A 27,866-nucleotide genomic window follows, 5' to 3' on the forward strand; every position below is an offset into this window, starting at 1 on the left:
GGGATGTAGGGACCAAACAAGAGGTGACCCAAGGCCAGGAAGGCAGGAGCTCCCGGTCCAGCAGGTGGAGGTAACCCCATCGTGGCACAGACCTGCCAAGGAGCCCGGCCCGGACCAGAGAGGCCTCCAGCCTGTGTCAGGAACAGGGGGGGGCGAACACTAGGGTCGACCCCCAGGGAGGCAGAACCACTGGCCGACGGGAAGCAGGGGTTACCGGCCCCCAGAGCTCTGTGTGGAGTGCGCCCGTCCCTCGAAGGGCCACAGTTCACTCCCCCCCAACCACGGCCGTTCCTCTCCCGGGGCGAGCGTCCCCCTCTCTGGTCCCAGCCTCAGCACGCACCCCTTCCCCGCAGGCCTTCCTGCTGGCAGAGCTGGAGTTCCTGCCCCTCCCCACTGCTGCCCCCACCCGGTCCTTGGGGGCCCCTCGCGGAGCCGGCCCGACACCTAGTGGCCAGACTGTGGAATTGCCGCGAGGTGGCCCAAGCTACCGCTCCAGCCCCAGGATCAGGGAAAGAGCAGCCAGAACCCAAGAATGGAGGCCCCCTGGGCGCGGGGCTGGGAAGCTGTCCCAAACCCGTTCTCTGGGAGTGATGGGGCCCTGGGGGAGGAGTTACACCAGGATAAAGCGATGGGCCCTGAGGTGACGCCCCCCTGGAAGCAGGGGACAGTCCCACCTCTGCAAGCAGTAGGTGTCGCATCTCTAGACGCCTCCAAAGACCTGCCCCACCCTGATGCTGTCTGTGCCGCTTCATCATTCAAGGAGCTGGGCCCCCCAGGAATGTTCTTCGGGCCAGAAAGGGAAGCAAGGTGTAAGAGCCGCTACGCGGTTGGTCCGCTCTGAGACCCGCAGTCAGCTTAGCCACCTCCCACAGACGTCCCCTCCCTTCCCCGAACCCAGGCACCTGGGGAACCCCCGTACGTGTTTGTTTCAGGCCAACCTGGTGGCGGCTTTTGAGCAGAGCCTGGTGAGCATGACATGCCGTCTGCGGCACCTGGCAGAGACAGCCGAGGAGAAGGTGAGAGCCCGGGTGGGGGGACGGCCAGGCCAGGCCGGCGCCCTCCCTCCTGCCGCCCTGGGTCCTCCACCTGCCCCGATTCCCGGCCCTCCCCATCGGGTCTGGAGAGTCCCGAGCCCAGCCCCTGGCCGGGCACAGAGCAGGTGTCCCCAAGCCCCACCCGTGACACCACTTCGTTTCTCTCTCAGGACACTGAGCTACTGGACTTACGGGAAACCATAGACTTTCTGAAGAAGAAGAACTCTGAGGCCCAGGCCGTCATTCAGGGGGCCCTCAATGCCTCAGAAGCCACACCCAAAGGTAGGCCTTCCGGCCACAGGGCTGGGCTAGAAAGAGGCTTACTGCAGGATTTCTCTCCACCTCAGGTTTCTAGAAGGGGAGGGCCCTCGGACGGTCAGTGGGTAGCAGCGGGGCACAACCCCACCACCCCAGACGGTGAGGGAGAGGAGAGGGTCCTCACCTCTGACCTCAAGTGACTGTCGAAGACAGTCGTTAACGTAGCACTTTCCTCTCACAAATGCAAGGTACTCCTGCTGTACAGCCCAGCGGTCACGCTCCTTGGTATCTGCCCAAAGGAGCTGAAATGTTATGTCCCCACAAAAACCTAAACATGGATGTTTACAGCAGCTTTATTCCCAGCAAAACTCGGAAGCAACCCTGATGTCCTGCGGTAGGGGAAAGGATGAATAAACTGTGCCATAGCCAGACCACGAAATGTCACTCAGCATTATAAAGAAACGAGTTATCAAACTAGGAGAAGGTGCTGACCGTGATAAGGGCACCCTGCTGACTGAAAGAGCCAGTCAGGAAGGGCTGCGTGTTGTGTGATTCCGACGGTGTGACATTCCGGGAGAGACGGAGACTCTGGGGACAGTGATGGGGTTGTGGCTTTCGGGGCTGGGGGCGGGGAATGGCGGTGGGCAGGCAGAGGATTTGCAGGGCGGTGACAGCACTCTGTAGCCTACGGTGATGGGGGATATGTGTCCTTATTCGTTTGTCCAGACCCACAGTATGTACCACCAAGAGCGAAGCCCAGTGTAAACTCTGGGCTCCAGGGGATGGTGACGTGTCAGTGCAGGTCCATCGATTGTAGCAAATGTAGCTTCTGGTGGGGATGTTGATAGTGGGGGGGGCCGTACGTGTAGAGGGGCAGGGGGTAGTGGGGCATCTCTGTACCTTCTGCTCAAATTTGCCCTGAACCTAAAAGTGCCCTAGCAAGTAGTCTAAAACACTAGCACTTTCTGCTTTGACATAAACATGTGCGTGTGCAGACATGTGTATAACCCCATTTGATCCTCACTTCGGTTCTCCAAGGGGAATGAATCGACTCTTCAAATGAGACAGAGATCACATGGATTCCGTGGGGCTCAAGTGACAGGTTAGCCTGGGATGTAACAGCCAGTCAAGCTTTGCTAGAGAAAGTCAGGATGAGGGGTGATCTGGGCGGGGGGCTGGGGGTGGATGCAGGTGGTCACAAGGTGCAGCCTTCCGGTAGGAGATAAATAAGTACTAAGAATGCAAGGTGCCACGTGATTAATACAATTAACACAGACAGCTGCATGAAAGCAGTTGAGAGTAAATCCTAAGAGTTTTCTCATCACAAGGAAAACACCTTGTCCAGGGCTCCAGCCTCAGCTTTTTCTTCTGACTGTGCACACTCTCCCTAGTGTTCACGTCTATCTGGTAGCTTCTGTAATCTCTTTTTCTTTTAAATTGAGATATAATTCACACCTTTTTAACACGTGCAATTCAGTGGGTTTTAGAATATTCATAAGGTTGTATTTACAACCATCACCACTATCTAAATCCAGAACTTTTTTTTTTTCTTCTTTTTTTTTGCGGTACGTGGGCCTCTCACTGCTGTGGCCTCTCCCGTTGTGGAGCACAGGCTCCGGACGCGCAGGCTCAGCGGCCATGGCTCACGGGCCCAGCCGCTCCGCGGCATTGGGATCTTCCCGGACCGGGGCACGAACCCGTGTCCCCCGCATCGGCAGGCAGACTCTCAACCACTGCGCCACCAGGGAAGCCCTAAATCCAGAACATTTTGATCACCCCACAAAGAAACCCTGAACCCCTTAGCCGTCACTCCCTCCTCCTCCCTCCTCTCAGCCCCGGCATCCTCTAATCTGTTTTCTGTCTCCGTGCATTTGCCTATTCTGGACATTTCATGTAAATGGAATCATGCAGTATGTGGTGTTTTGTGGCTGGCTTCTTTCATTTAGTTTAATGTTTTCAAGCTCCATCCATGTTGTACCATGTGTCAGGACTTCCTTCCTTTTTAGGGCTGAATAATAGTCCATTGTATGGATGGACCACACGTTGTTTATCCATCATCGGTTGGTGGACACTGGGTTATTTTCACTTTTTGCCTGTTACGAATAACACGACCATGAACATCCATGCACAAGTTTTTGTGTGAACGTATGTGTTCAGTTCTCTTAGTGTGTAACCAGCCGTGGAACTGCGGGGTCCTGTGGTAGCTCTGTCAACGTCTTGAGTCACTGCCAACCTTCGTCAAGACAGCCGCACCCTCATCCTTCTTCCCCGCAACGTGAGGGCTCCGGTTTCTCCACATCCTTGCCAACATCTGCTGTTGTCCTTTTCTGTTATAGCCATCCTAGTGGAGGTGAAGTGGTATCTCCTTATGATTTGGGTTATAATTTCCTCAGTGGCTAAGGATATCATGGGCATCTTTTCACGTGCTTATTGGCCATTTGTATCTCTTTATGGAGAAATGTCTGTTTAAATCCTTGGCCTCTTCTTCAGTCAGGTTTTCTTTTTACTGTTGAGTTTTAAGAGTTTTTAGTATATTCTGAATGCTAGCCCCTTATCAGATATATGATTTGCAAATATTTTCTCTAATTCTGTGAGTTGTCTTTACTTTCTTATACTGTCCCTTTGTAACCGAAAGTGGGGTCCGGCTACTCGCCGCTCAAAAGCCAATAAAGAGGCCAGGTGGTGGAAAGGAAAGTTTACTTTGTTTTGGATGCTGGCAGTCCGGTGGGGAGGACGGACCCCTGTCCAAAGGCCGACTCCCCCCACTGACAGTCATTGGGTGAGAGCTTTTACAGGCAGAGGGAGGGGGCTCCATGCAGAAACAGCACAGTCAGCTCTGATGGTCATCTTGAAATTGGTCATCGGTGGTCTGACCAGCGTCATCTTGATTCTTTTACGTACAGTTAATCTTCAGTTCCAGGGTCTGTTTATTCCCATTTCCTTGATGGCAGTTCTTGGAATTGTGGCAGCTTATCTCATGGCTACAGCCTGCTCATCATGTAGTTAACTTCTTCCACCTGGTCAGGGTTTCAGCGTCTATAAGACAGCTCACGGGGTACGGCTCAGAATATTATCTGTAGCCCTTGAGGAGGGACTGAATGTCCTTGACCATGCTTAAGGACTAAACTATTATTATTTGGTCTCCTTTGACTGTTGTCCTTTGTTTCTGCATTTTCTCACTTCTCTCATTAAACTTATTCTTTGGCTAAAGTTTTTCCACAGACAGACGGCAGGGTGAGGACATGGGGGTGGCAAGGACCACAGGGTCCTGCTCCGTTTCACCTTGAAGAAGCAAAGCTTTCCATTTTGATGAAGTGTAATTGATGTGTTTTTTTCTTTGATTTGTGTGCGTGTGTGTGTCTGTGTGTGTGTGTGCTTTAGGTGTTGTATCTAAAAAACTGTTGCCTGATCCAAGGTCATGAAGATTTATTCCTGTGTTAGCTTCTAAAAGTTTTATGTAGTTTTAGCTGTTTCATTTAGATCTTTGGTCCATTTTGAGTTACTTTTCCTATATGGTGTGAGGTAGGGGTCCAACTTCATTCTTTTATAAGTGGCTGTCCTGTTGTCCCAGCACCATTTGTTGAGAAGACTATTTTCCCCATTCACTTATCTTGGCAGTCTTGCAGGAAATCAGTCAACCATAAATATATGGGTTTATTTCTGGATTCTCAGTTTTATGCCATTAATTCATTCTTATGTCTATCCTTAGCAGGTACCACCCTGCCTTGATTACTATAGCTTTGTAGTAGGTTTTGAAATCAGAAGTGTGGGTCCTCCAAATTTGATCTTTTTCAAGATGGTTTTGGCTACTCTGTGCCCTTTGTTTTCCCATGTGAATCTTAGGGTCACTTTGTCAATCTCTGCAAATTATCTGGCTGGGATTTTGGTGTAGAGATTGTATGGGCTCAGTATGGGAATTTGGAAAGTATTGTCGTCTTCACAATGCTGTCTTCCATGACCGTGGCATGCCTTTCCATTTATTTAGATATACTTTAATTTCTTTCAGTAGTGTTTTGCAGCCTTCAGTATACGTCTTGCATTTCTTTTGCTGAATTTAATGATTGATCCTGTGGTAAATAGAATTGTTTTCTTAATTTCATTTTCAGATTAGTCATCACTAGTATAGAGAAATACAGTTGATTTTCTTGTATGTTCATCTTGAATGCTGCAAACTTGCTGAGTTCATTTATTAACTCAGTGGGTTTTACAACTTCTTCGTCTGTATGTCCCTTTTCTTAATCTGTGTCACGCTCCTGAATCCCATATCTCTATTTCCAACTGCTTAACGCTCTCCCTTCTGCACTTTTGCCCACTTCAGGTATAAACACCTGCCTGGTCACTGAGCCCACCGATAGGAGCGTCATCCTTTACGTCTCCCTGTTCACCCTGTGTGGTCAGTTAGCTGCTACACATAATAACTCACACATAGATCTGTCTGTCTGTCCTCCGCTGTCTTGTCACTCCCCTGGCTTAGGCTGTCACTCTTCTTCTGGGTTATCACAGTAATTTCCTAACTAGTCTTGTGTTGCTACCGTCCTCCTGTCACTCTGCCCTCAGAGTGATCCAGCTACATCAGTTAACATCAGAAATCGTTGCAATTTGAATTTGCTTAGGTGTAATACTGATGCTGTGAGATAATGCCCTTATTCTTAGAAGTGTTTAGTGGTAAAGTGTCACGTCTACAACTTGCTTTCAAATTGTTCAGGAAAATGTTCTGTGTGTGGGTGTGTGTATGTGTGTGCACGTCTGTATGCAGAGAGAGTGTGCACTGGCACAAATATAACAAAACATCACAGTTGTTATATGGTGGGGAGGGCCTGTGGGTGTCCTCCCTTGTGCTGTGCTTTAAGTGTTTCTGTGAGTTTGAAACGTTTCAGAAAAGCAAGTTAAAAGGAAAGAGAACACATGCAAACCCTGCAGCAGGAGCACCGCCCTCCTCCTGGTCTAGGATGCGCTTTCTCTCTGGCCGCATCCACACCTCCCATCACTTCTCCTGCGGGCTCTGCCCCAGCTTCCACCACAGGAACAGCCAGCCTTTGTTGAGCACCTCCAGTACGCCAGGCACTGCTCTGAGCATTGTACTTACGTTACCTTGTTTATTGCAGGTAACAACCCTATAAAATATATTTTACAGTTGAGAATAAGATCAGAGAAGACAAGTCACTGGCTCAAACACAGCTCCTAAGCGATGGCTCTGGGACATTGAGCTATTTCTAGTTTCCCGAGTACACCTGATTCTTCAGCTATATGTGTGTTGAATGGATAAGTGAATCCTGTCCTTTGCTTTCATGTTTCCCTCATTCTTCTTGACCCAGGTTCAACTTGGCCGTTAAAGAACTCATGCTTAAAGCAATGATGGCTACTTTACTTTGCTTGTAAATAGGTAATGTACATGGCACAAAATTTTAAATGCACAAAAGATTTCTTAACTTTTTGAAGATTGTTTGATTCTAAAGCACGTCCTTTGCTCTTAAAAGTACCATAGAGCATATTTGAAAAATCTAATTGACAGGCTCACAGCTAGTTGGACCCCCAAGTAACAGATGATAGATACTTGTTTTGCTGCCTTTCATTTTGTTGTTAAGTAACTAATTGTAAATTAAATTTATCACAAAAGCAGTACACGTTCTGGAGGAAAATGTGAAATAGGGATTGGCAAATCCTGGCCCATTGGCCAAATCTGGCTCACTACCTGTTTTTTTTTTTTGTGGTACGCAGGCCTCTCACTGTCGTGGCCTCTCCTGTTGCGGCCTCTCCTGTTGCGGAGCACAGGCTCCGGATGCGCAGGCTCAGCGGCCATGGCTCACAGACCCAGCCGCTCCGTGGCATGTGGGATCTTCCCAGACTGGGGCACGAACCCGTGTCCGCTGCATCGACAGGCGGACTCTCAACCACTGCGCCACCAGGGAAGCCCCATAGCTCCATTTTTATACAAACAAAAAATTCTTTACTTCAGTTAAGCATATTCCCTTGAGAAGTTTGCATACCTTTTAAAAAAACTGGAGGCACGCTAGGTTACAGCAAAACTTGGTTTGATAGTCATGGAGCGAAGCGTTTTCCATGTGCTTTGGGAGCGTGGTGATTCTTTCCTCGGATCCTAGGATCTTGTTTTCCCTGTGGTATGAAGGGAAAACTAAAGTTGAAAGATCCATTGCTGGTCAAGGAGAGGCGAGAAAAGAACCAGCCACGTCTCCTGCACTGAACAGGGGAACAGCTGCAGACAGGCACCTCTAGCCCCCTCCTTCTGTGCTAGGTCCTGCCACTTTGCCTTTCTCCTTGTTTTTGTGAGACGTTGCGCATAGTCACCCAAGATGCTAACCCTGGAGGAGGCTGGGTCAAAGGTGCACGCGGGGGACCTCCCCGCCCATTTCTCTCCAATTTCCTGTGAACCTCTAATGATTTCATAATAAGGTTTTAAAACTCCAGTCCTCTCGGCACAAGGCAGACTTCCTTCGAGGGGTCCCCAGGGCTCGCACCGCCGGGCTTGTCCTCCAGCATCCCCCTCGCTGATGCCCCCTCCCCGGCCCTGCTACCCAGCCTGAGGAGCCCCAACACACAGCCAGCTCCCTGCACGGCCTTTGCAGGGACAGTTTTCCAGCCCTAAAATCATTTTCCAATGTTCCCGCCTGAAGAGCTTTGGTTCTTTCAACACTCAGAGGCCTTCTCCTTTATTAACCCTTTCCTTCTCCGTAGTAGAAAAGGGCGTCAGTTTGGTGCCATTGCAGACCTTCTCAGAGAGCTGAAAAGCTTTTCTGCCCATCAGATGAGGAAACTAAAGCTTTTTGGGTTAAATGTGGGGCACTTGGCCTTGGACCCCCCAGCCAATATTCCTGGAGAAAGTCCTGAGGGCGTCAGGTCCCTGTCTCCATAGGACTGTGGACGCCTGGCCTGGGCTGCCCCTTGTCACACCTGCTCAAGCCGAGCGCACTGGATTCTGTGCTGCTTTTTCTCCTACTAGACTGGGAGCCTCTTGAGGACGGGGATCATTTCCTACTTGTTTTTTTTTTTATCCCTTAACGTTTGTTGATGTTGAAACGTGATTGGCAGTCAATAAAGGCTTGTTGAGAAGATGATCCAAAAACATGAAGAGTGTGGACGAGGAGGTGGTGGTTCCTCCTCTTTCTCCTGCGGCGAGACTTGCCCTAAGCCTCACGCCGTCTCCTTTAAACCCACCGTGTCTGTGTTCGCCCCCTGTGCTTGGCCCCTAGAACTCCGGATCAAGAGGCAGAACTCCTCGGACAGCATCTCGAGCCTCAACAGCATCACCAGTCACTCCAGCATCGGCAGCAGCAAGGAGGCCGATGCCAAAAAGAAGAAGAAGAAGAGCTGGGTAGGTGAAGGTTTGGGGGAGCCGCATGGGACGCTGGGGGACCACACAGCCTCAGCACGGGAGCCAGCCTTCCAGAACTCACCACGATGAGTCCCATCCGATAGGAGCCCCTGGTGGCGTCTGCCCAGAGCAAGGTCTGCCGCAGCTGCCCGCCCCCTCCCCCCGCCAGCCATCCCCTCCAGCCCTGCACACATCTGATGGGCAACAGAAGGATACATTCAGAAGGGAACGCCCCATCTGTCTCCACCCACTCCCATACTGTGGACAGAAGATTTTAGGAACAAAGCCACTCATTCTAGATGCTCCTGGAGGTCATTTCTTCAACTTTTTGGAGAGGTATTTGTGGAACTTTCCAGATTACCTCAAAAGGAACCTTTGTATTACCTGACCGGTCCAGAGAGTGTTGTTTTGGTTGTTTGTTTGTTTCCCAGATAACCCTAAACCGACTTGGGATGCCCTTTCTGACACTCTCGAGGCAGATGGAGAACACCTCCAGCCCCTCTGCTGCCCATGTGGAGGAGGGCGGCCCCACGAGGGCATGTGCCACCCGCTGTCCCCGTGTGATGGGCCCCCCCACAGACCTTTGTGTAGTCCAGACAGGGCCCACCGTGTGAAACGAGTGATTAAGTGTTGCTTCTTTTTTTTTTTTCCCTTCAAAATGCTGACTTCAAATCCCTATTTTTTTCCAGGTCTACGAGGTAAGACACTCACTCCTCTCCGTTTTCTCTTTGCCTTTGCCATACCCTCTCCATCTCCAGAGCAAGCCCCTCCCCCTAAATAGAGACGGCCACTCACGAAACTAACTGTGACCACCTCCGCCGAGCCCCTAACGCCCCCCACCCCGCATGTCCATCCACGGCCGCCCCATGAGGACAGAGGAGAGGTCTGGACGGGCGTCGCGCGGGAAGGCTCTGCCCCCTGCCCGCCCCGACCCCGTTCCAAAGTCCACCTGTTATAAAAGCAGTCAGACCGCGCTCCGCCTGTCCGGAAAGCTAGCACCCTGATCTTTTGATCCATCAAACCCTAGAAGCCCCAAATGGAAGAGATTGCCAGAGGCCAGTTCAGTTTGGGGGTAGCCTCAAGATTTAGCTCTGGAGTGAGATGAACCAGAGAGAGGTGAGCGCTGGACCTCAGGTTACCCTAAAGCCTGAAGCCCTCTGAGCAGCCATGGGGTTTCCAAAGACCTTTCGGGGATTAGGGTATAAAAGTCTAAGACAAGCAGAAAGTGAACCCAGAATTTCCATGACAAACCAGACACATTAAGGTCCACTCAAACCCTCTCCCAACATTGTGCTGGGTGTTGTGAGGACAGGAAACACGGAGTCTGTGAGCTCAAGGAGTCTGCAGAATTGCCAGGGAGACAAAAATACTGCCCATATAAAACTGGTAACAATCCAGCAGTGTCAAATGCTTAATTCAGTGAGGGAGGCTCAGGGAGCTCACAGACGAGAGACCCGTTCCGGAAGGCAGGCCCCAGGGGACTAAAGCTAGGGAGGTGGGATCGTGATGGGCAGAGAGGGGTATGCGGAGCTTCCTGCAGAACCTGGTCAGAAGGGGCGGCCCGCAGGGAGCAGTTCCCTCCCCCAGAGCCTGACCGAGGGGCACAGGGAGGAAGGACCTGAATGCAGGGGGTTACTGAGACTTGAGTCTTAGGGCAGCATCACCCCAGGTGAGTTCCACACCAGCCCTTCAAGATGCTCGGATCTGAGGAACGCTGCCTTCTACATGCACGTATCTCAGGACAGAGTCCCGGTTCATTTCACTGGATCCACTGTTTCCGGAACTCATGTGACCACGGAATGCCTCACCACCTCACACCACACAATGCACTGCCCAGCAGTTCTGCTTTGGGGACACGGAACCACGCAGAGCACTGTTCCCACTTCGGATCTCGGTGATCTTAGAGGGCGGGTGCTCCCGGCAGACGGGTGTCACGGGACCTGTTCCTGCGTGCGCTCACACACACATACACACTCATTCATACACAAACACATTCGTACACACTGGTACACACATATACACTCATACACACACATAAACACATTCGTACACACTGGTACACACATATACACTCATACACACACAAGCATGCACGGCTTCCCGGGAGGCAGGGGCTAGAGAAGTCTTCATCGGGTTGAAAATCAGGAAGCCCGAGTCCTAGTCCCAGGTCTCCACCTCTGCAGAGAACGGTGCTTCCTGACACTCTTGAGCCACGTGATGGCATGTCCCCTGCACACACTCCCTTCCTCACATCCCCATCACCAGATGGGTCTTCCTACGTCCCGCCTGGTAGAGACCCTGACACGCCCCGCCTGTGCCAGCCACCACCTGCAGCTTTCCCAGGCTCCAGGAGACACACATGGGAAGAGTGCCCTCAGATTTGCACTCCCTTCTCTTGCTGTCCCAGCGATCTGGTTTGCTTTGACCCCTCCTTTACTCTCTGTGTCCGGCTGCCGCTCCGTCTCCCTGTGTGTGTGCGCATGCTAAATGGATGCATGTGACGGGTGTGGGACAGAACCCTGGTTTCCCTCCCTCATCCCTAACACCCAGCTCATCAACACCCAAGACCAAGCCAGTTACGGTCAGATTATAATCCCCTGCGTATTTGGAGGAAATGCTGGGAGGTGTCCCTTATTCTGGGACATTTGAGTGGAAATAGTCAAAAGCACTTGTATCTGGTTGTTTTCACCATCCTGTAATGTGCGGAGCGCAGGAGGCACTAAAAGAAGCTTGGTTCCGCTCCCTTCTGTTGATTGCACAGAATCGTAGTGTAAGTTTCTGGTGGGTAGATTCTGATCCCATGAGCCCTGCTCAGAGGTGGGTCCTGAGGCCCAGGTGAGCCAGGCTGCAGACAGAGCAGTTGCTGGTCTGCGGGAGGTGGGATGGGGTCGCCGAGAGACACGCCTTGTGTCCCGGGGCCTCCCCTCCGTCCTTTCACAGGTGCGGCTCCCCCACGGGGGAGGGAAGACCCAGAAAGTTCCCATAGCCCAGCAGCCAGTCCCACTCTCTCTCAGCCCGAATTCCTAGGCAAGTCTCCCGTCCGTATTCCATGAAGCCAGTGAAGCCTTTGGGGGGGGCCTGCTTACCGACACATCCCTGCCTCTGGCCTCTGCCTCAGAAGCCCCTCCACCCTCACCGTCTCCAGCGCGGAGCCCTGACTGCTCTCTCCCCGGATCTGCTTTGTTCTAGCTCCGAAGTTCCTTCAACAAAGCTTTCAGCATAAAGAAGGGGCCCAAGTCCGCTTCCTCCTACTCTGACATCGAGGAGATCGCCACGCCCGACTCCTCGGCCCCCTCGTCCCCCAAACTGCAGCACCAGGCTACGGAGACTGCCTCGCCCTCCATCAAGTCCTCCGCCTCGTCCTCCGCGGGCACCGACGCCCCCGAGTGAGTGCCCCCCACTGCAGCGCCCTCTCCCCGGGCAGTGGGACCGGTTACCGCCACCCGTGGGCTCAGCGGCTAACGCCCGCCGCTCCCTGCCTCCTTCCAGGGGCCCCGCTCCCCCGGCCCCCCACGCCCGGCTGTTCCAGGGCAGCGAGGAGGAGGAGCCGGAGAAGAAGGAGGTGTCCGAGCTGCGCTCCGAGCTATGGGAGAAGGAGATGAAGCTCACGGACATCCGCCTGGAAGCCCTCAACTCGGCCCACCAGCTGGACCAGCTGCGGGAGACCATGCACAACATGCAGGTCAGTCCCGGGCGGGGCCGCGGGGCCGCGGGGCGGGGAGGGGCTCCTGGACGGGGCGGGGCCGCGGGACTCGGCGGCCGAGGCTCCAGACGACACCCCCATACACCCCCATTCTTGCCGCAGTTGGAGGTGGACCTGCTGAAAGCTGAGAACGACCGGCTGAAGGTGGCGCCGGGACCCTCGGCGAGCTCCGCTCCAGGGCAGGCCCCGGGATCTTCGGCTCTGCCATCCCCTCGCCGCTCCCTGGGCCTGGCGCTCACCCATCCCTTCAGCCCGAGCCTCGCAGATACAGGTACCTGTTGGGGATAAGGCCCTGGGCGGCGGGAGAGAAGGGAAGGGTTCGCCCCGCTCGCTCTGGTGCGGCTTCCTTGGCTCCGGGACGTACCGCCAAGCCGCTGCCGGTGTCCTGAGACACCGAGGGTGGTTGTGGTCCTAAGACCTTAATCACTGTTCAGGCTTGGTCTCCAGTTTCAGTCTTGGGTTAGATAAAAACTTATCTGGAAAGGCTAGTGGCAGGAAGATGTAGGAACGCCTGTGGATACCCCCCAACCAACAGTCCTCTTTCTCACTTCCAGACCTGTCTCCCATGGATGGTATCAGCACCTCTGGTCCAAAGGAGGAAGTGACTCTTCGGGTGGTGGTGAGGATGCCCCCACAGCACATCATCAAAGGGGTAAGGAACTTCGGGGGGGACGGTGACACTGTCGTTTCTACCCAAGGACATCTGGGCTCTAAGGACCCCCTAACCCACAGCACTCAGCTCCCAAGGCCTTTTACGTTCTCCCCTCCTTGGAGCCGTCTGCCCTGGGCTCACGTGCGTCCACCCTGGCCTCACAGGACTTGAAGCAGCAGGAGTTCTTCCTGGGGTGCAGCAAGGTCAGCGGGAAGGTTGACTGGAAGCTGCTGGATGACGCTGTTTTCCAGGTGTTCAAGGTAAGGGATGCGAGAACTCGGAGGGTGTGCTGGTCCTCTGATGACACTGGGGTCTGGGGTCCTCTGAGGTTTGTGCAGGAGTGCTCAGCGGGACAGACATCGCGCCTCCCCTTCCCCATCGACTTCTGTGCCCTGTAGCACTACCTTCCTCGTGGCCTTCACGTCTGTGTGTGTGTCCTGTGCATCTCCTTTCTCTCCCTCCTGTCCCGTCAGGACTACATTTCTAAGATGGACCCAGCCTCGACGCTGGGACTAAGCACCGAGTCCATCCACGGCTACAGTGTCAGCCACGTGAAACGGCTCCTGGATGCGGAGCCCCCGGAGCTGCCCCCCTGCCGCCGAGGGGTCAACAACATAGCAGTCTCCCTCAAAGGTCAGTCCCTGCTTCTGGGTGTGGGGCTGAGGATTGGGGGGTGGAGACCATCGGGTGGTCCGTCACGCGTTCCTTGAGCAAGAACTGGTTGAGGGGCTATAGGGTGAAGGTCACCGTGAGGTGCAAGATGAACGAGCCCGGTCTCGACCTGTCCCAGGGATGTTGTCGTTTGCAGGACATTTCTGCCCGGCCTGGGCTTCCCCTCCGCCCACCCCCGTAGCGCACGGCCTGCCCCACGTTTCCAGAGCCAGGCCTGGGGGTTCCCGTGGGGTCCCCGGGTGAGGAAGGCGAGCCTCAGGGCCCCGCCCTGGCTCACACCGTCGGGGGCTGGGGTCCAGGTCTCAAGGAAAAGTGTGTGGACAGCCTGGTGTTTGAGACGCTCATCCCCAAGCCCATGATGCAGCACTACATTGGCCTCCTGCTCAAGCACCGGCGCCTTGTCCTCTCCGGCCCCAGTGGCACCGGCAAGACCTACCTGACCAACCGCCTGGCCGAGTACCTGGTAGAGCGCTCCGGCCGCGAGGTCACCGAGGGCATCGTCAGCACCTTCAACATGCACCAGCAGTCCTGCAAGGTGGCCGCCCCCCAGCCTGCCCGTCCTCCCTCCCCTCCTTGCCTCCGCCTCGACCTCCCTGCCCCTCGGTGACCCCCTTTCCTGTCTCAGCCCTGCTCCAGCCTCCTCCCTCCCCGGGCCTCCGGGAGCTCCCACCCCAGCAGGGACCGGGGTCCACGCTCCGTCCCCTCATGTCCCAGTGGCCCTCTGCCCGCCTCGTCAGTGCCCCCCTTCTCTTTCATTCCCCTTCTCTCCAGGATTTGTCTCTGACTGTGGTCTTCCTTTAGGGAAGCACTCAGAACTGTCACTACTGTGCTGTCCCCTGCCAGGTCCTGCTGCCTCTGTGGCTTCACACCTTGGCCCCCGCCTCCGCCCCACGGGGAGGCGCGTCCATTAGGCGTGGTTCCTGGTGTAAATCCATTGAGGAAAAGCGTGTGTTCCCCAACCCTGTGGGCTCTAGGGACCACTGCTGATCAGTCTGGGGTGGTGCCTTCCGTAGTTCCAGGTCCAAGCGCGTCAAACGGGAACCAAGGCCCCAGGGCCTCCAGAGCCAGCTCAGCTTCTCTGAAACCCTTCCCTTCAAGGCTCATCCAGGGGCTCACTGCTACCGAGTGTTGACGCACTGCCTTTTTTCATTTCAGGATCTGCAGCTGTATCTCTCCAACCTGGCTAACCAGATAGACCGGGAAACAGGAATTGGGGACGTCCCCCTGGTGATCCTACTGGATGACCTGAGTGAAGCAGGCTCCATCAGCGAGCTGGTCAACGGGGCCCTGACCTGCAAGTATCACAAGTGGTAAGCTGGAGTCAGGACTAGCTTCATCACAGTGGGCAGCAGGAGATCCCGGTCCAGCCCAAGCCATGAGCTTTCCATGGGCGTCGTACGTGGCAGAAAGCAAGTGTTCAGACAAGTCTAAGCAAATCTTTTCTCTCTCTTCCCACAGTCCCTATATTATAGGCACCACTAATCAGCCGGTGAAAATGACACCCAACCACGGCTTACATCTGAGCTTCAGGTAAGGACTGTGGCCCTGGATGAGCCTTCCAACCCTACCCGAGTCTGTAAACCAGCTCAATCCAGGATGTGGCCAGAGGAGCAGCAGAAGGAAAGAGAAGTAGTGCAGCCCTGTGGGCTGGGGAGAGAGCAGGTGTGTGTGCTGTGGCAGTGCAGGGGGAGACGGACCCCTGAGACAGGAAAGGACTGTAAAACTGAGAGGTGTGGCTTCGTGGCTGAGGTTCAGGTTCTGTGCCCGCACGCCCCTTGTCCAGGCCAGTGAGGTCAGATGGTTACCTGAGGGGGGTCACCGATCTGAGTCAGCTCTGCCGCGGCCCTGAGTTCAGCGGACCCCACGGGCGTTGGTGGGAGGAAGGGGGGATGAGCCGGACACGCCCCCACGCACTCCGCCCCACCCTTCGCATCCCTGGCTGCAGGATGCTGACCTTCTCCAACAACGTGGAGCCCGCCAACGGCTTCCTGGTTCGCTACCTGAGGAGGAAGCTGGTGGAGTCGGACTGCGACGTCAACGCCAACAGGGAAGAGCTGCTGCGGGTGCTGGACTGGGTGCCCAAGCTGTGGTACCACCTGCACACCTTCCTGGAGAAGCACAGCACCTCGGACTTCCTCATCGGTATGGCCCGCCCTGCCACGGCCTCCCGCGCCACACCTGGGGGCCGGGGTCGGGGGCACTCCCTTTCCTTCTCATGTCTTCAGCGCACAGAGTCACCGACCCCGTGCCCGAGTCACCGCGCAGGCGCCCCCGGCGCACTCCGCACCCTGAGTCAGCCATCATTTCCCCACGATTACTGGGAAGAAGGGGGAAGGGACCTCGGGGGAGTTTAAAGCTTCCCCTCGCTCCCCCACCTCCCGTCCGCCCAGGGAGGCATCGTTCACGAGGCTACAGCCAGGCTCTCAGCTCCCGCCCGTCCTGACCTCAGTCTCAGTGTAGCCCAGCCCTGCGCTTCTCTCAACCCTGTGGTTATGAGACCCTCTGCCTGGTGTAAAGGAGTCCAGGGGGCAGATGACCAGGGAAAGCAAGGTTCTGGGCCGTCTTCACGGCCCCATCCTCTTCCCAGGCCCCTGCTTCTTTCTGTCCTGCCCCATCGGCATTGAGGACTTCCGGACCTGGTTCATTGACCTATGGAACAACTCCATCATTCCCTACCTGCAGGAAGGGGCCAAGGACGGCATCAAGGTGAGCCCGCCCTTGACTCCGCTCAGCCCAGACACCAAGCTGGCCCACCTCACAGAGCGGAAACAGGGTTAGACACGGGGCCACGGAGATCTTTAGGATTTCCTCCTGACAGGTCGGGTGAGGCACTGGACAGGCCACGCTGCTTTCCTGCCTTCGGCCAGCGTTCAGCGAATCGTTAAATGACCACTGACCGTGGGGCCGTGTGTCCAGCCCTAGGCCTTCTGGCTCTGCTCTAGGGATCAGGGCAGATAGAGAAATAATTGAGCAAAGAATTAAGTAAAACCCTATTACAGCCTTAGCTCATTACTAACTACTAATAAAAATGTCACTCTGGGCAAGTTACTTAAACTGTTTAATATCCTCCTGTGTAAAAAAGGAGGTGGTATAAATTCTGTTCTGCCTAAATCACTGGCAGTGTTGCGAAGGCAAATGAAATACGTGAAAACACTTGTAAAAGTAAAAGAGTAAGAACTTGGTGTGAAAGGAAAATGTCATTTTTTTTAAAACCTTAGTTTTCTCACCTGTTAATTAGGGCATGATCCAATGACCTGTGATGTGGTGACTAGACCCTACTGGTCACGTATTATCCATAGAAGTAATGCGTCACTGTGATAGACACTGCCTGATGATATGGTAGATTTCTAGAGATGCAATGTATCATTATTTCATTTAATTTGCATTATTATTAATAGTTTTCCAACTTACATCATTTTTTTAAAGCTCTTTTGTGTTTTTTAAATTTTTATTTATTTATTTATTTTTGGCTGAGTTCGGTCTTTGTTGCTGCACGCGGACTTTCTCTAGTTGCGGCGAGTGGGGGCTACTCTTCATTGCGGTGCGCGGGCTTCTCACTGCGGTGGCTTCTCTTGTTGTGGAGCACGGGATCTAGGTGCGCGGGCTTCAGTAGTTGTGGCTCGCGGGCTCTAGAGCGCAGGCTCAGTAGTTGTGGTGCACGGGCTTAGTTGCTCCGCAGCACGTGGGATCTTCCCGGACCAGGGCTTGAACCCGTGTCCCCTGCCTTGGCAGGCAGATTCTTAACCACTGCGCCACCAGGGAAGTCCCCTGACTTACATCATTTTTACACAGATAATATCTCATTTCAACAAAGGTGAAATTTCTTTCAAAAAGTATTACTAGGGCTCCCCTGGTGGCGCAGTGGTTGAGAGTCCGCCTGCTGATGCAGAGGACACGGGTTCGTGCCCCTGTACGGGAAGATCCCACGTGCTGCAGAGCGGCTGGGCCCGTGAGCCTGCGCGTCCGGAGCCTGTTCTCTGCAACGGGAGAGGCCACAACAGTGAGAGACCCGCATACTGCAAAAAAAAAAGTATTACTAAACTGAAAGAATTTCTTACTTGGAAAATAAAATCGTGGGGTCGTAAGATTTGTCCATGTTAAGTTTTAATGCAGTCTGCCAAATTATCCTCCAAAATGGTTTCTACCAATTTATGCCACCTTATTTTACTTCCCTTGTTGGGAAACTCAAAGGAAATCCCACAGGGATCAGAGCCTCAAGCTTTATGTTTGAGGAAGTACACACGCCACGAACAGACTCCACGACCAAGCCTGTCATCTGCCGGTTCCTCGCCCAGTGATCTCATTTCTCCTTCTCTCCAGGTTCACGGGCAGAAAGCCGCCTGGGAGGACCCCGTCGAGTGGGTCCGGGACACTCTTCCCTGGCCGTCAGCCCAACAAGACCAGTCAAAGCTGTACCACCTGCCCCCACCCACCGTGGGCCCTCACAGCATTGCTTCACCCCCTGAGGACAGGACGGTCAAGGACAGCACCCCCAGCTCCCTGGACTCCGACCCGCTGGTGAGTAGAGGCCACTCTAAGGTGAAAGTCAGAGTGTCACAGAACTGAATCCTCGTCCACAGCCCGCTGGGGCCCGGAGGCCGGGACAAGTGTGAGGCCAGGGGGTGGGAAACTCTGGCCATCAGAACCCTGGGCTAAGCTACACAGTGTCACCCGCCAGCAAGGTGTGTGTCCTCTAGCAAAGACCCGGGTCCGGGCGGAGCCCAGGTGGGAACGGCGGCCAGAGCTGGAGAGCGGTGGGACCCACGGGTGCTTGCCCTGCTGCCGCTTCTGCTCCCTGGTGCCGTCCTGCGGGCTGCCGCGGTCCAGGGACTTCAGGAGCCCTTGGAAAGTAAGCTGAGACAAGTGACAAACTAGGGGAAATATCTGCAGTGCTTGTAACCAAGAGAGGATTGACACCCAGAACACGTGACCCTTCCCCCCAAAACTGCCACGCAGAACAACAATGGGCAAAGGAGGCAAGGGGCAGGCGTTGGCTAGAGGAAATGCAAAGGGCCAATAAAGGGACTTCCCTGGAGGTGCAGGGGTTAAGAATCCGCCTGCCAATGCAGGGGACACAGGTTCGAGCCCTGGTCCGGGAAGATCCCACATGCCGCGGAGCAACTAAGCCCGTGTGCCACAACTGCTGAGCCTGCGCTCTAGAGCCCGCGAGCCACAACTACTGAGCCCACGTGCCACAACTACTGAAGCCCGCGTGCCTAGAGCCCGTGCTCCACAACAAGAGAAGCCACTGCAATGAGAGGCCCACACACTGCAACAAAGAGTAGCCCCCGCTCACTGCAACTAGAGAAAGCCCGCGCACAGCAACGAAGACCCAACGCAGCCATAAATGAATGAATGAATGAATGAATGAATGAATGAATAGATTAATTAATTTAAAAAATACTATTAAAAAGGCCAATAGAAACAGAAAAAGACCCTTCCCCTCTCTAATCACTGAGGAGACGTGTATTACAACAAGGAGATAACTGTTTCACATTTGCAGAATCGTGTGTGTGGGGAAGCTTGGACCTTCGTTCTGCTGGTGGGGGCATTTGTCAGTCACTGTTTTGGAGGATGATTTGGCAGATGGCCTGAAAAACTTAAGGTGCACAAACTCCAGGACCTTGCAATTTTACCTTTTCGAGTAGGAGATTCCTCTACTTTAGTCCTAAGACATTTTATTTAAATTTTGACCTTGTAGAAAACAGATGTCCTCTGTGTCAAAAGGCTTTTAAATCGGGAGGATGCTAATATGGAAACAGAGGCTGGAAGGCAGAGCCATAGAGAGGCAATGAGGCTTCCTTCGCTGAATGGAGAGTCAGAGTCGTGAAGTGTTGAGGGAAACTGAGGGAAGAAGGGCGGGAGGTGGGACTTCCCCGGCGGTCCAGTGGTTAAGACCCCGCACTTCCAATGCAAGGGGTGCGGGTTCGATCCCTGGTCGGGGAACTAAGATCCCACGTGCCGCACGGCACAACTCAGGCCCTGCTGAAGCGATGGGGTGGGAGCTAGGGAGAAGCAGGTCCTAAGGGCACTGGGTGCAGCCGCTGGGCCGTGGTCTGTTGCAAGGAGAGCTGTTAGATGGTCTTTTGGCCCTTCCCACCTCTTCCTGGGACTGGCCGGGGAGCACTGGCACCTTGCAGGGCGGAGGTGGCTCTGCCCTCTGGCCTTCCCCGCACATCACGGCCAGAGCAGCACCCTACCTGCCCTGCACTCCCGAGGGCTGGTCCCCGCATTCGAGCTTACACACAGGGTGGAAGCAGTCATCTTGGCCTCTTCCTGAACCAGCCGCAAACTCTCTGGGCTCTCAGCCCCTTGCAGACCCAGGACCAGACCCACAGTCTGATTTTCTGTGTTTCCCAAAGTCCCAACTCTCCGTAACTGTCTCTCCGCCCCTCTTTAGATGGCCATGCTGCTGAAACTTCAGGAGGCTGCCAATTACATCGAGTCTCCAGACCGAGAAAGCATCCTGGACCCCAACCTCCAGGCCACGCTCTGAGGGCCCGGCGGCCAGTCACAGGACAGCAGGACGCGGACGCTGCTGCGTGCAGCCTCCTCTTCCCCGCTTCCTCCTGGGCGCTGGCTCTCTGGCCACGAGGACAGGAGGGGGGAGGTGGAAGGAGGGGGCGGCTTCCTGGTGCTGCACCTTCAAGAACTCCCGGTGGGACTGGCGGGTGGACCTGTGTCCCCAGGTACATTTCCTGGCCTCCTCTTGTGACTTTGGGGAAAAGATGATCCTGGGTCTTTTTCCTTGGTTTCTTGTCTCAATTACAAACTCCTGAGCTTTCTGGGGAGGGGTTCAGAAGACATCAAACAAGCCTGCAGTAGTTCCTAACTGATGCTCACAGACAACTCAGAGACACGGCGCCGTGGGGGAATCTGCTGGGGGAGGCGGCGGCTCCCCAGACCTTCCCGCGGACCTGCCCAGTTCCATCGCCACTGCCAACAGCTCTCCCCGCACCCCGAGATTTGGCTGCAGCCCAGAAAAAGAAGCATGTGATTTTAAAACGTTGAAATCAATCTGTAAAGGGTTTAAAAAAAAAAAAAAAGAAAAGAAAAGCTGAAGCTGGAGGGAGGAAATCCGTTTGCCTGGGCAGAGAGCGTGCCGCCCGCCCTGCCCTCTGGACCACATGGGGGCACCGACGAGACAGCTGTGATCTGAGAAGTTGCCAGACCCCAGAGGTGCCACCACAGCCTTCAGAGAAGCACCGCCGGCTCCGTCTCAGCCTCTAATTTAACACGCATGAGTCAATAAACCCTACTTTTTTTACTTTTTATTTTTGTTTTTTGTTTTGTTTCCATTTTCCCCTCCCATTTGCCTATTTATTCTCCTCCTCTTTTTTTGGTTTGTTTTTTCCCATTTCCTCCCACGTCCACGAGATGCTCACGTTGCTTTTCCAAGTCGCTCTTTGGAGAGCCCAATGCCACCTGATTGGCACCAGTTAGACACCTGCCATGCCACTGTGTCTGCCACCCTTGGGGCTCACATGGGACATGTAGCATTGGCTCAGCAGTGGGACAAGAGGGACGTCAAGGTCCCTTTTGAGAAAACACACACTCTGCCTGGAGCCCGGCGGCCAGCCTCTGGAGGACAGCGCATCGCCTCACCCTGATACAAGATCTAATCTGAGCTTCCCCGTGGACTGGAGGAAAACCAGAAACTGGAAATCTCTCTGTCCTGTGGCCTGTGGAGCCCCTCGCTGCACTATTCTGATGGCGACCGCTTTGCCCAACTGAATCCAAAATCCCCAGCCGGCCTTTACTGTTGGTTTAGAACAAGTGACTAGTCCCTTAAGAGCGGACATCCACGTGAGATGCTCCCAATCAGAATATAAGGAGTTTGATTTGGTGGCAGAGATCTGCCTTCCAAGGGGATCCACTTTTTGCAGAAGTTGCCCTGAAGTTTCGGCAGTCCTAATTCCTTCATTGGACAAGCACTTGTAGGGCGCTTACTGTGTACAAGTCACTAGGTTAAAAAAAAAAAAAAAGACGTGGGCCCTTACGTTCACACTCTAGTAGGAAATGTTAACTTCCATTAAATGCATACATCCCCTTGTTTTCTGGACCTTCAGGATCACCTGAGAAATGGAGCCAAAACCCCAGGAGGCAGCCAGCGAGAAGCCCGTGATTAGCTGTCCAGCGCACTGGGTTGCCTGGTGAGGCTGCGGTTTGGGGCTCTGCAGACCAGGGATGTGTAATGAGCCTGGGCCCAAGTGTTTGCTCTTCAGACCCCCAAGTAGCACAAGACCTTATCAGAACCTACAGGCACGCTAATCACTCACCAGGATAGCTCTATCCCGCCAAACCAAGGAGCAGCTGCATCTGAACCTTCATATCAGAAGACTTTCATTTAGGTCCAAAAGGTGGTCCAGATTGCTCCCTTCAAAAGCTTCTGCATTCACCTGGTGGCTGCCATGGGTGACGGGCTCGTCTCTGCTGGAGACGATGTCTGCTGATGCTGCTAGAGCCGTGGAGACCCCCAACTCAGCCGGAAAATATGCAATTCTGAGCGGGAAGAGGCTGTTTGTCCAAGGATGGTGCTGACATCACTGCCTTAAGGTCTCTGCCGTGCAGGAGGAGGAAAGCCCCGGAGCTGGGCGTTCTAGCTTGGAAGGATGGGGAGACACCCGAGCGGGCCTTCTCTGGGCTCTGGCCTCTCGTGGCCCCTCCCCGGCTGCAGCCCCGTGGCCGGGCTCAGGCTCCCAGCGCTGTCTCCACCCGGGGGCTGAGCCTTTCTCTCTGTTCTCGGTGCTGCCCAGCCAGTGCCTTCGGTCATGGGCGTTAACTGGCTACTTGAGAAAAAGGAAAGGGGTGACCCTCTTCCTCCATTCCAACTGCCTCAGACCCCCAAAGCGATTCCCGCTTCCCTGGTCACCGTGGATACCACCGCGAAGTTTACGTGGATCCTCAGCAGGCTGGCTCTGGAGGCCTCAGGTTCCGGCGTTTCATCTCCGTTCCCGGATCCACCGCTCTGCTCTCAGCTGGCTGCTGCGTCTAGCCCGGGTCTCCAGCCGCTTGCCTCCAGAAAGCGGGATCCCATCTGGCGAAGTGGCACTGCCCCTCCGCTTTCCCTCTGGAGCCTGGGCCCCTGTTTCCACTTGTCCACCGGGGCCCCTGGCTGTGGGCGTGGATCATCCCCCAGGAATCACGGTGACATGGCGACTGGGGCAGGCCGAAACTCCTCACGGTGCTAGGACCCTCGGGGCGCTCCTCCGGAGTCCTCTGGAGCTGAAACCCGAGCCCCACAGCCTCCACCCTGGATGAGCGGCACGTGCAGATCCACAGCATTCTCTGCCACCTACACCCCTGCTTCTTGGTCGAGACCACTGGGATCCCTCAAAAAAGAAAAGCTGGGTCCCAGGGCTAAAGTCTCAACGCCCAGCACCTTGAGAAGAATCCGGCCTCTCCAGGACTGGAGTGTGTGCCTCCCCCACCCCCAGCCCCCAACTCCTTTCCTCACCAAAGCCGGCGAGCAGACCACGTGGCTCAACGCCCAGCCCCGCTTCAGGGCAGAGGTGCGGCCGCGGCCCCTCGTTCCTGGATGAAGGAGACCAACGCATTTTGTCCAGTGTATTTGTCCTCAGCCCCTGCCTAGGCACGAAAAATAAAGTACTAGGTGACGGAGGCCAGCAGAGGACCCGATGTCTTGTGTGTGTCTCTCTCACAAGAGCAGTTGACTGCTGCCATTTCCTATCTTCTGAGCTTCATCGAGTATTTTTTAAAACCTCTGCTTTGAGGCAGCTCTGCGGTGCTTATCTCTGTGTGCGTGAGTGTCATCCCAGCATCTTTGTCACGTGGTCAAAGCCTCGGGAAGCTGCAGGGAAGTGGGGTTTCCTGAGGTCCTGGGGAGCCCCTACTGCAGAGTCCTTAGTGGTTGACAGGCTAAGCTTTGGTCACATGCTAAGCTTTGGTTCTGAATTACCAACTTTCTCACTCATCTATCCATACTCCTTAAGGACCCAAGACAAAATAGTGATTTTTAAAAATTTTTTATTTCTTGCTTTCTGGTTTTCCTGGTTTGGGCCTCATCTCACCGTTTCTTCACTCCTAGCTCCCTGAGACAAGACTCCCAGTCTTCAGAGGGGCACTCTTCAATCTCTGAGGTCCCTTTATTTCCTGTACTTTTCCAAGAGGAGGAAGAAAGCAGTGGTGACCTGCGCCTTCCCACCAGCACCTCACACACACCAACCCTGCACAGGGGTGAAAGTTGCCTGCATGAGTGGGGCTTGGCCCTGTAAGCTGGGATCAGGGCGAGCCTCCATGCTACTTTAGGGACCCTTTATTGCAAGGCGTTTGGGAGAGGAAGTTGCGCTTGTCGTAATCACACATTTAACGAGGCATTCTTTCTAGGGCTAAAGTCATCTGGGCCACCAGATGTAACTTCTCATCATACTTTTTTCCCTTTCCTTAATCCTGGGCCTTACCTAAGCTGAAGCTAGTAAGTAGACTCTAGTCTACTAGTAAGCAGCCCCCCTCAACTGATGGGCTGAAATGTGCTCTTCCAGAGGGTTCACTAGTGGAACCCCAGTACTCTCTTATGATGACTGATAACTACTAGTGAGTTCTGGTCCATGGCCCCCACTTACAGCCCAAAGAGGCCGTAAGAAAATGGTCTTAGGGACACGGTGTTCCCAGAAGGCCAAAGCCTGAGGATGCCCTTTATAATTGAATCCGTTTTATGTATTCATGATGCCTCAGTCAACCTGATCAGGGATATAGGGGGCCACCACCTTGGCTTGCCCACTGCTGAGGGTCCATGTGTGCGTGTCAGCTCAGCCCAGCCTGGAGCAAGTGCTCCAGCCACAGACCCTGCGAGAGACGGCATAGTCTGAACGTGAGGACACCAAGAGAAATTTGGAAGCTGCAGAAATACCAACACAGTGGAAAATTAAGCCTGTGTGTAGTGAATCCTCCCAGTTTGGTGTTTTGGTTCTTTCTTAGTGGTTATGCCATGGAGAGTTTTCTGTGATAGGCATGGTCATGGAAGTAAGTGAACACTTGGTCCCTTGATTCATCTCTCTCTCTCTCTTTTTTTTTTTTTTTTTGGCTGTGCCCCTCGGCTTGCAGGATCTTAGTTCCCTGACCAGGGATTGAACCCAGGCCACAGCAGTGAAAGCGCCGAGTCCTAACCACTGGACCGCCAGGGAATTCCCACCTCTTTCATTTCTTTTTTTTTTTTTTTTTTTGCCTCCTCTCAACTATTTATTCTGATTTCTCGACAAGTGAGTTAATTGGATAGGCCCCCGTGACAGACATTCCCTACTCAAATTCATAGCTTTCTGCCAAAACAACATATTGTGTGCTGCTATATTTTCTGCATCGGAACTGGGAGCTGACGCCCACCTCTTTCATTTCTTAATATGTTCTTACATATGTTTCCAGACCAGCAGTGTTGGCAGCATCTGAGGACTTGTTAGAAATGAAGTTCTCAGAACCCATCCCGGACCTGTTGAATCAGAAACTGGGGAGAAGGCCCAGTGATTCGTGTGTTTGTTTGTTTTGGGGTTTTTTTGCGGTATGTGGGCCTCTCACTGTTGTGGCCTCTCCCGTTGTGGAGCACAGGCTCCGGACGCACAGGCTCAGCGGCCATGGCTCACGGGCCCAGCCACTCCGTGGCATGTGGGATCTTCCCGGACCGGGGCACGAACCCGTGTCCCCTGCACCGGCAGGCGAACTCTCAACCACGGCACCACCAGGGAAGCCCCAGTGATTCGTGTTTTAACGAACCTCTTGGTAATTCTGCACACTACAGTTTGCAGCTCACTGTGTTAGGGAAAGCCAAGGGTCAGAGTCCCCACACTGGGGCTTTAGGACCAAAAATAAGGTCCTAGGTTATAATTCAGACTTTAACATTAGTTTCACAGTGTTCTCATGCTTCCTCATGATTCTGTTTTTCCTTTCATTTAACAGAAAGGACGGGTATGTGTGCCTTTGGGTAGAGGTTAGGGGGGAATGCCTGCATCTCCTAGTCAAACACAACCTTCAGAGAAAAATGTCATGGCTCTGAGATTCCTAGGGGCTTCCCAGGGGGACGCAGTGGGAGAGCTCTTCCAGGTAGCTCTTCTGCTGGGTGACGTGTCTACTCGGCCTTTTTCTGGTGATATGATAGGATGAGAACGGTTTAAAAATGTGACTTGCATTTCCATGAAAACTTGTTCTCTTAGCAGCATCCCTCGCCCTTGCCCCAGTTCTAAAGGGCACTGCCAGGTCTGAGAACCTGCCAGAACCTCCTGCCCCCGACACACACACACACCCCGGCCCTGCTCAGTCCGCAGGAGAAAGGTTGAGGCAGTGAAGCACCAAGTCGTCGGGGTCGTCCATCCTTTCCCGGCACCGGGACACACAACTACTCATGGCGATAGAATAAAAAGAATTTTTTTTTAATCTGAAAGGAGCTTCATATCTTTCCAAACTCACAGACCCCCGCTGGTGGGCCCGTGTGGGAGATGAGGTGCGTACAACTGGTTTTGTTTCAAGTTTGTCCGTTTTCCTCATGAGAGCACTTGTGGGTGGAAGACGAAGAACCATCTGGCATTGGGCCTCCTGGGCTCGGGGACCAAGCAGCTGGAGGAGGATGAGAAGGCTAGTGAAGCGCTGCACTAAAGTCACCCCGGGCCCTTCGTCCAGCTCCTGTGGGGTCTCCCCGCATCCACGCCATGGCTTGTGTCTCCAGACAGAAGATGTGGATGGGAAGGCAGGGGTTCCCATCCCAGTCCCATCCCAGCCCGTCTCTGGGCCACTGCTGTGCGAGGGCCTCCCACTTGCTGTTTTTTGGTTTTTGGTGTTTTTCTTTTTAACAGAACAATCTTTTTCTCAAATGAATTCCAGCCCCTGCTGGGTTCCTTTCCTTGTCCCTAACGCACCCGTCCTGTTTTAGGCAGCGCTGTTTGTGTGATGGAATCTTGTTTCTCAAACGCATGGCGATCCTCAGGTGGAAGGTGGGCAGGAATCTTTGCAACCCTTTTTTTTTTTTAAATTTATTGTGCACAAACCCCCAAACCTGGATATGTGTGTCTGTGTGTTTATGGTTTTTATCACTGGCCCTCCCTCTTTCAACCTACCCCCCCTTTATATCTGATGTAGAGAAAGTGAGCCGTTGTACATAGTTGCGGTAACAATCATAAAGAGAGCTGGGCCGTGCCCTCGGTGATTAACCTTAAAGAACAAAGTGGTTGAAAGTTAAATCCATGCCGGGGGCCGCAGAAGAGGCCTTCCTCCATCACTGCCGGAGGCCCCTCACCTGGGCCCTCTGTCCATCAGGCATGTCTCCTCCCACCAACAGTCACCTGTTTGATGCCATTTGCATTTCAATAAAGCTATCTTCTGTGTTGTCCTATAGCTCTCTCCAGCTCCCTCTGTCTGGTTTCTGTTTCCATTTATCTTCTGGCCCGTGCCTTGATCGGGAAGGTCATTTGCCGAACCCAGAGGTAAGAGCCACCTGCCTGGATATCTGATCCTCAGTCCTAAGTAGGACCCTCTCGGCCCCTTTGGTTGAGGGTGGGGTGAGGTCCTGCTTGCAGACTGGACGCAGCCTCCTTCACCAGAACTCGAAACGTCCTGCCCAGACCTCGGGGCTCTTTGAATCCTCCATCCACTGCCTCGATGTTTGAAAACATACCACCCTCTGGACTTGCCTAAGTTTTCTTCTTGGGGTAAAAGTGACTAAGCCTCTGAGAAAAGAAGCTGTTCTGATAGAGTTCTGCTTCTCCTGGCCACTGAAAGAAGGAAAATAGGAAGTCCTACTCTGCCCTACTGTGGAACTGTGGCGTCCAAAAGGGCATCTTTCCCCTACGAAATTGTGGTGACACAAGCCACCTCTGCCCTCTAGTAAGAGGTGGCAAGTGGGTTTAGAGCTCTCCTCAAAATAAATAATCGAGGAATCATTCTTTCGCAAGAATACTCAGGCGAGGTGACTTAATTCCTGTGGCCAGCTTAGCCTCTGAAGTCTTAGAACTGGGCTAGGAATTGCTAACTGGTTTCCTTTGCCACTCGGGAAGGAGTTATGGTTCCTAGAAACGTTTTCAAGGCACTTAACCTGAACAGCTTACTAAGAAATGCCTGTTCCCATTTGCTCTGACCCTGGCACTCCAACGACAGCCCCATCCCTGTGCCGCCACGTGCTTGGCCCTGCCCTGCACTGCTAACCCCTCTCAACAATCCTCTCCGCTTGCTCCAGGCTTTAGGAGTGTCTCTGCACCTTGAGCCATGTCCCCGAGCAGC

General features: G+C 53.8%; 1 protein-coding gene across 8 annotated transcripts in view; it reads left to right on the plus strand.

Moving 5' to 3' along the window:
- Positions 1-20,921, plus strand: part of NAV1 (neuron navigator 1) — a gene marked incomplete at its 5' end in the record, with an annotated part of 148,322 nt that extends 127,401 nt beyond the window's left edge. For 4 of the 8 annotated variants that reach the window (XM_079696769.1, XM_079696771.1, XM_079696774.1 and 1 more), the window contains 17 exons: positions 933-1,016; positions 1,205-1,316; positions 8,501-8,622; positions 9,312-9,320; positions 11,812-12,008; positions 12,112-12,304; positions 12,428-12,596; positions 12,880-12,977; positions 13,142-13,237; positions 13,451-13,610; positions 13,949-14,184; positions 14,805-14,959; positions 15,108-15,179; positions 15,595-15,791; positions 16,237-16,355; positions 17,970-18,167; positions 20,050-20,921. In XM_079696769.1, coding sequence (XP_079552895.1) covers positions 933-1,016; positions 1,205-1,316; positions 8,501-8,622; positions 9,312-9,320; positions 11,812-12,008; positions 12,112-12,304; positions 12,428-12,596; positions 12,880-12,977; positions 13,142-13,237; positions 13,451-13,610; positions 13,949-14,184; positions 14,805-14,959; positions 15,108-15,179; positions 15,595-15,791; positions 16,237-16,355; positions 17,970-18,167; positions 20,050-20,145 — 2,313 coding nt within the window. In that variant the 3' untranslated portion in view covers positions 20,146-20,921. The remainder of the gene's footprint in view (positions 1-932; positions 1,017-1,204; positions 1,317-8,500; positions 8,623-9,311; positions 9,321-11,811; positions 12,009-12,111; positions 12,305-12,427; positions 12,597-12,879; positions 12,978-13,141; positions 13,238-13,450; positions 13,611-13,948; positions 14,185-14,804; positions 14,960-15,107; positions 15,180-15,594; positions 15,792-16,236; positions 16,356-17,969; positions 18,168-20,049) is intronic. The other 4 variants (XM_079696770.1, XM_079696772.1, XM_079696773.1 and 1 more) reach the window with 1 other exon arrangement.
- Between the last annotated feature and the right edge of the window lie 6,945 nt (positions 20,922-27,866).

The sequence above is a fragment of the Hyperoodon ampullatus genome (genome assembly GCF_949752795.1).
Source record: "Hyperoodon ampullatus genome assembly, chromosome: 2".
NCBI classification, from domain to species: domain Eukaryota; kingdom Metazoa; phylum Chordata; class Mammalia; order Artiodactyla; family Ziphiidae; genus Hyperoodon; species Hyperoodon ampullatus.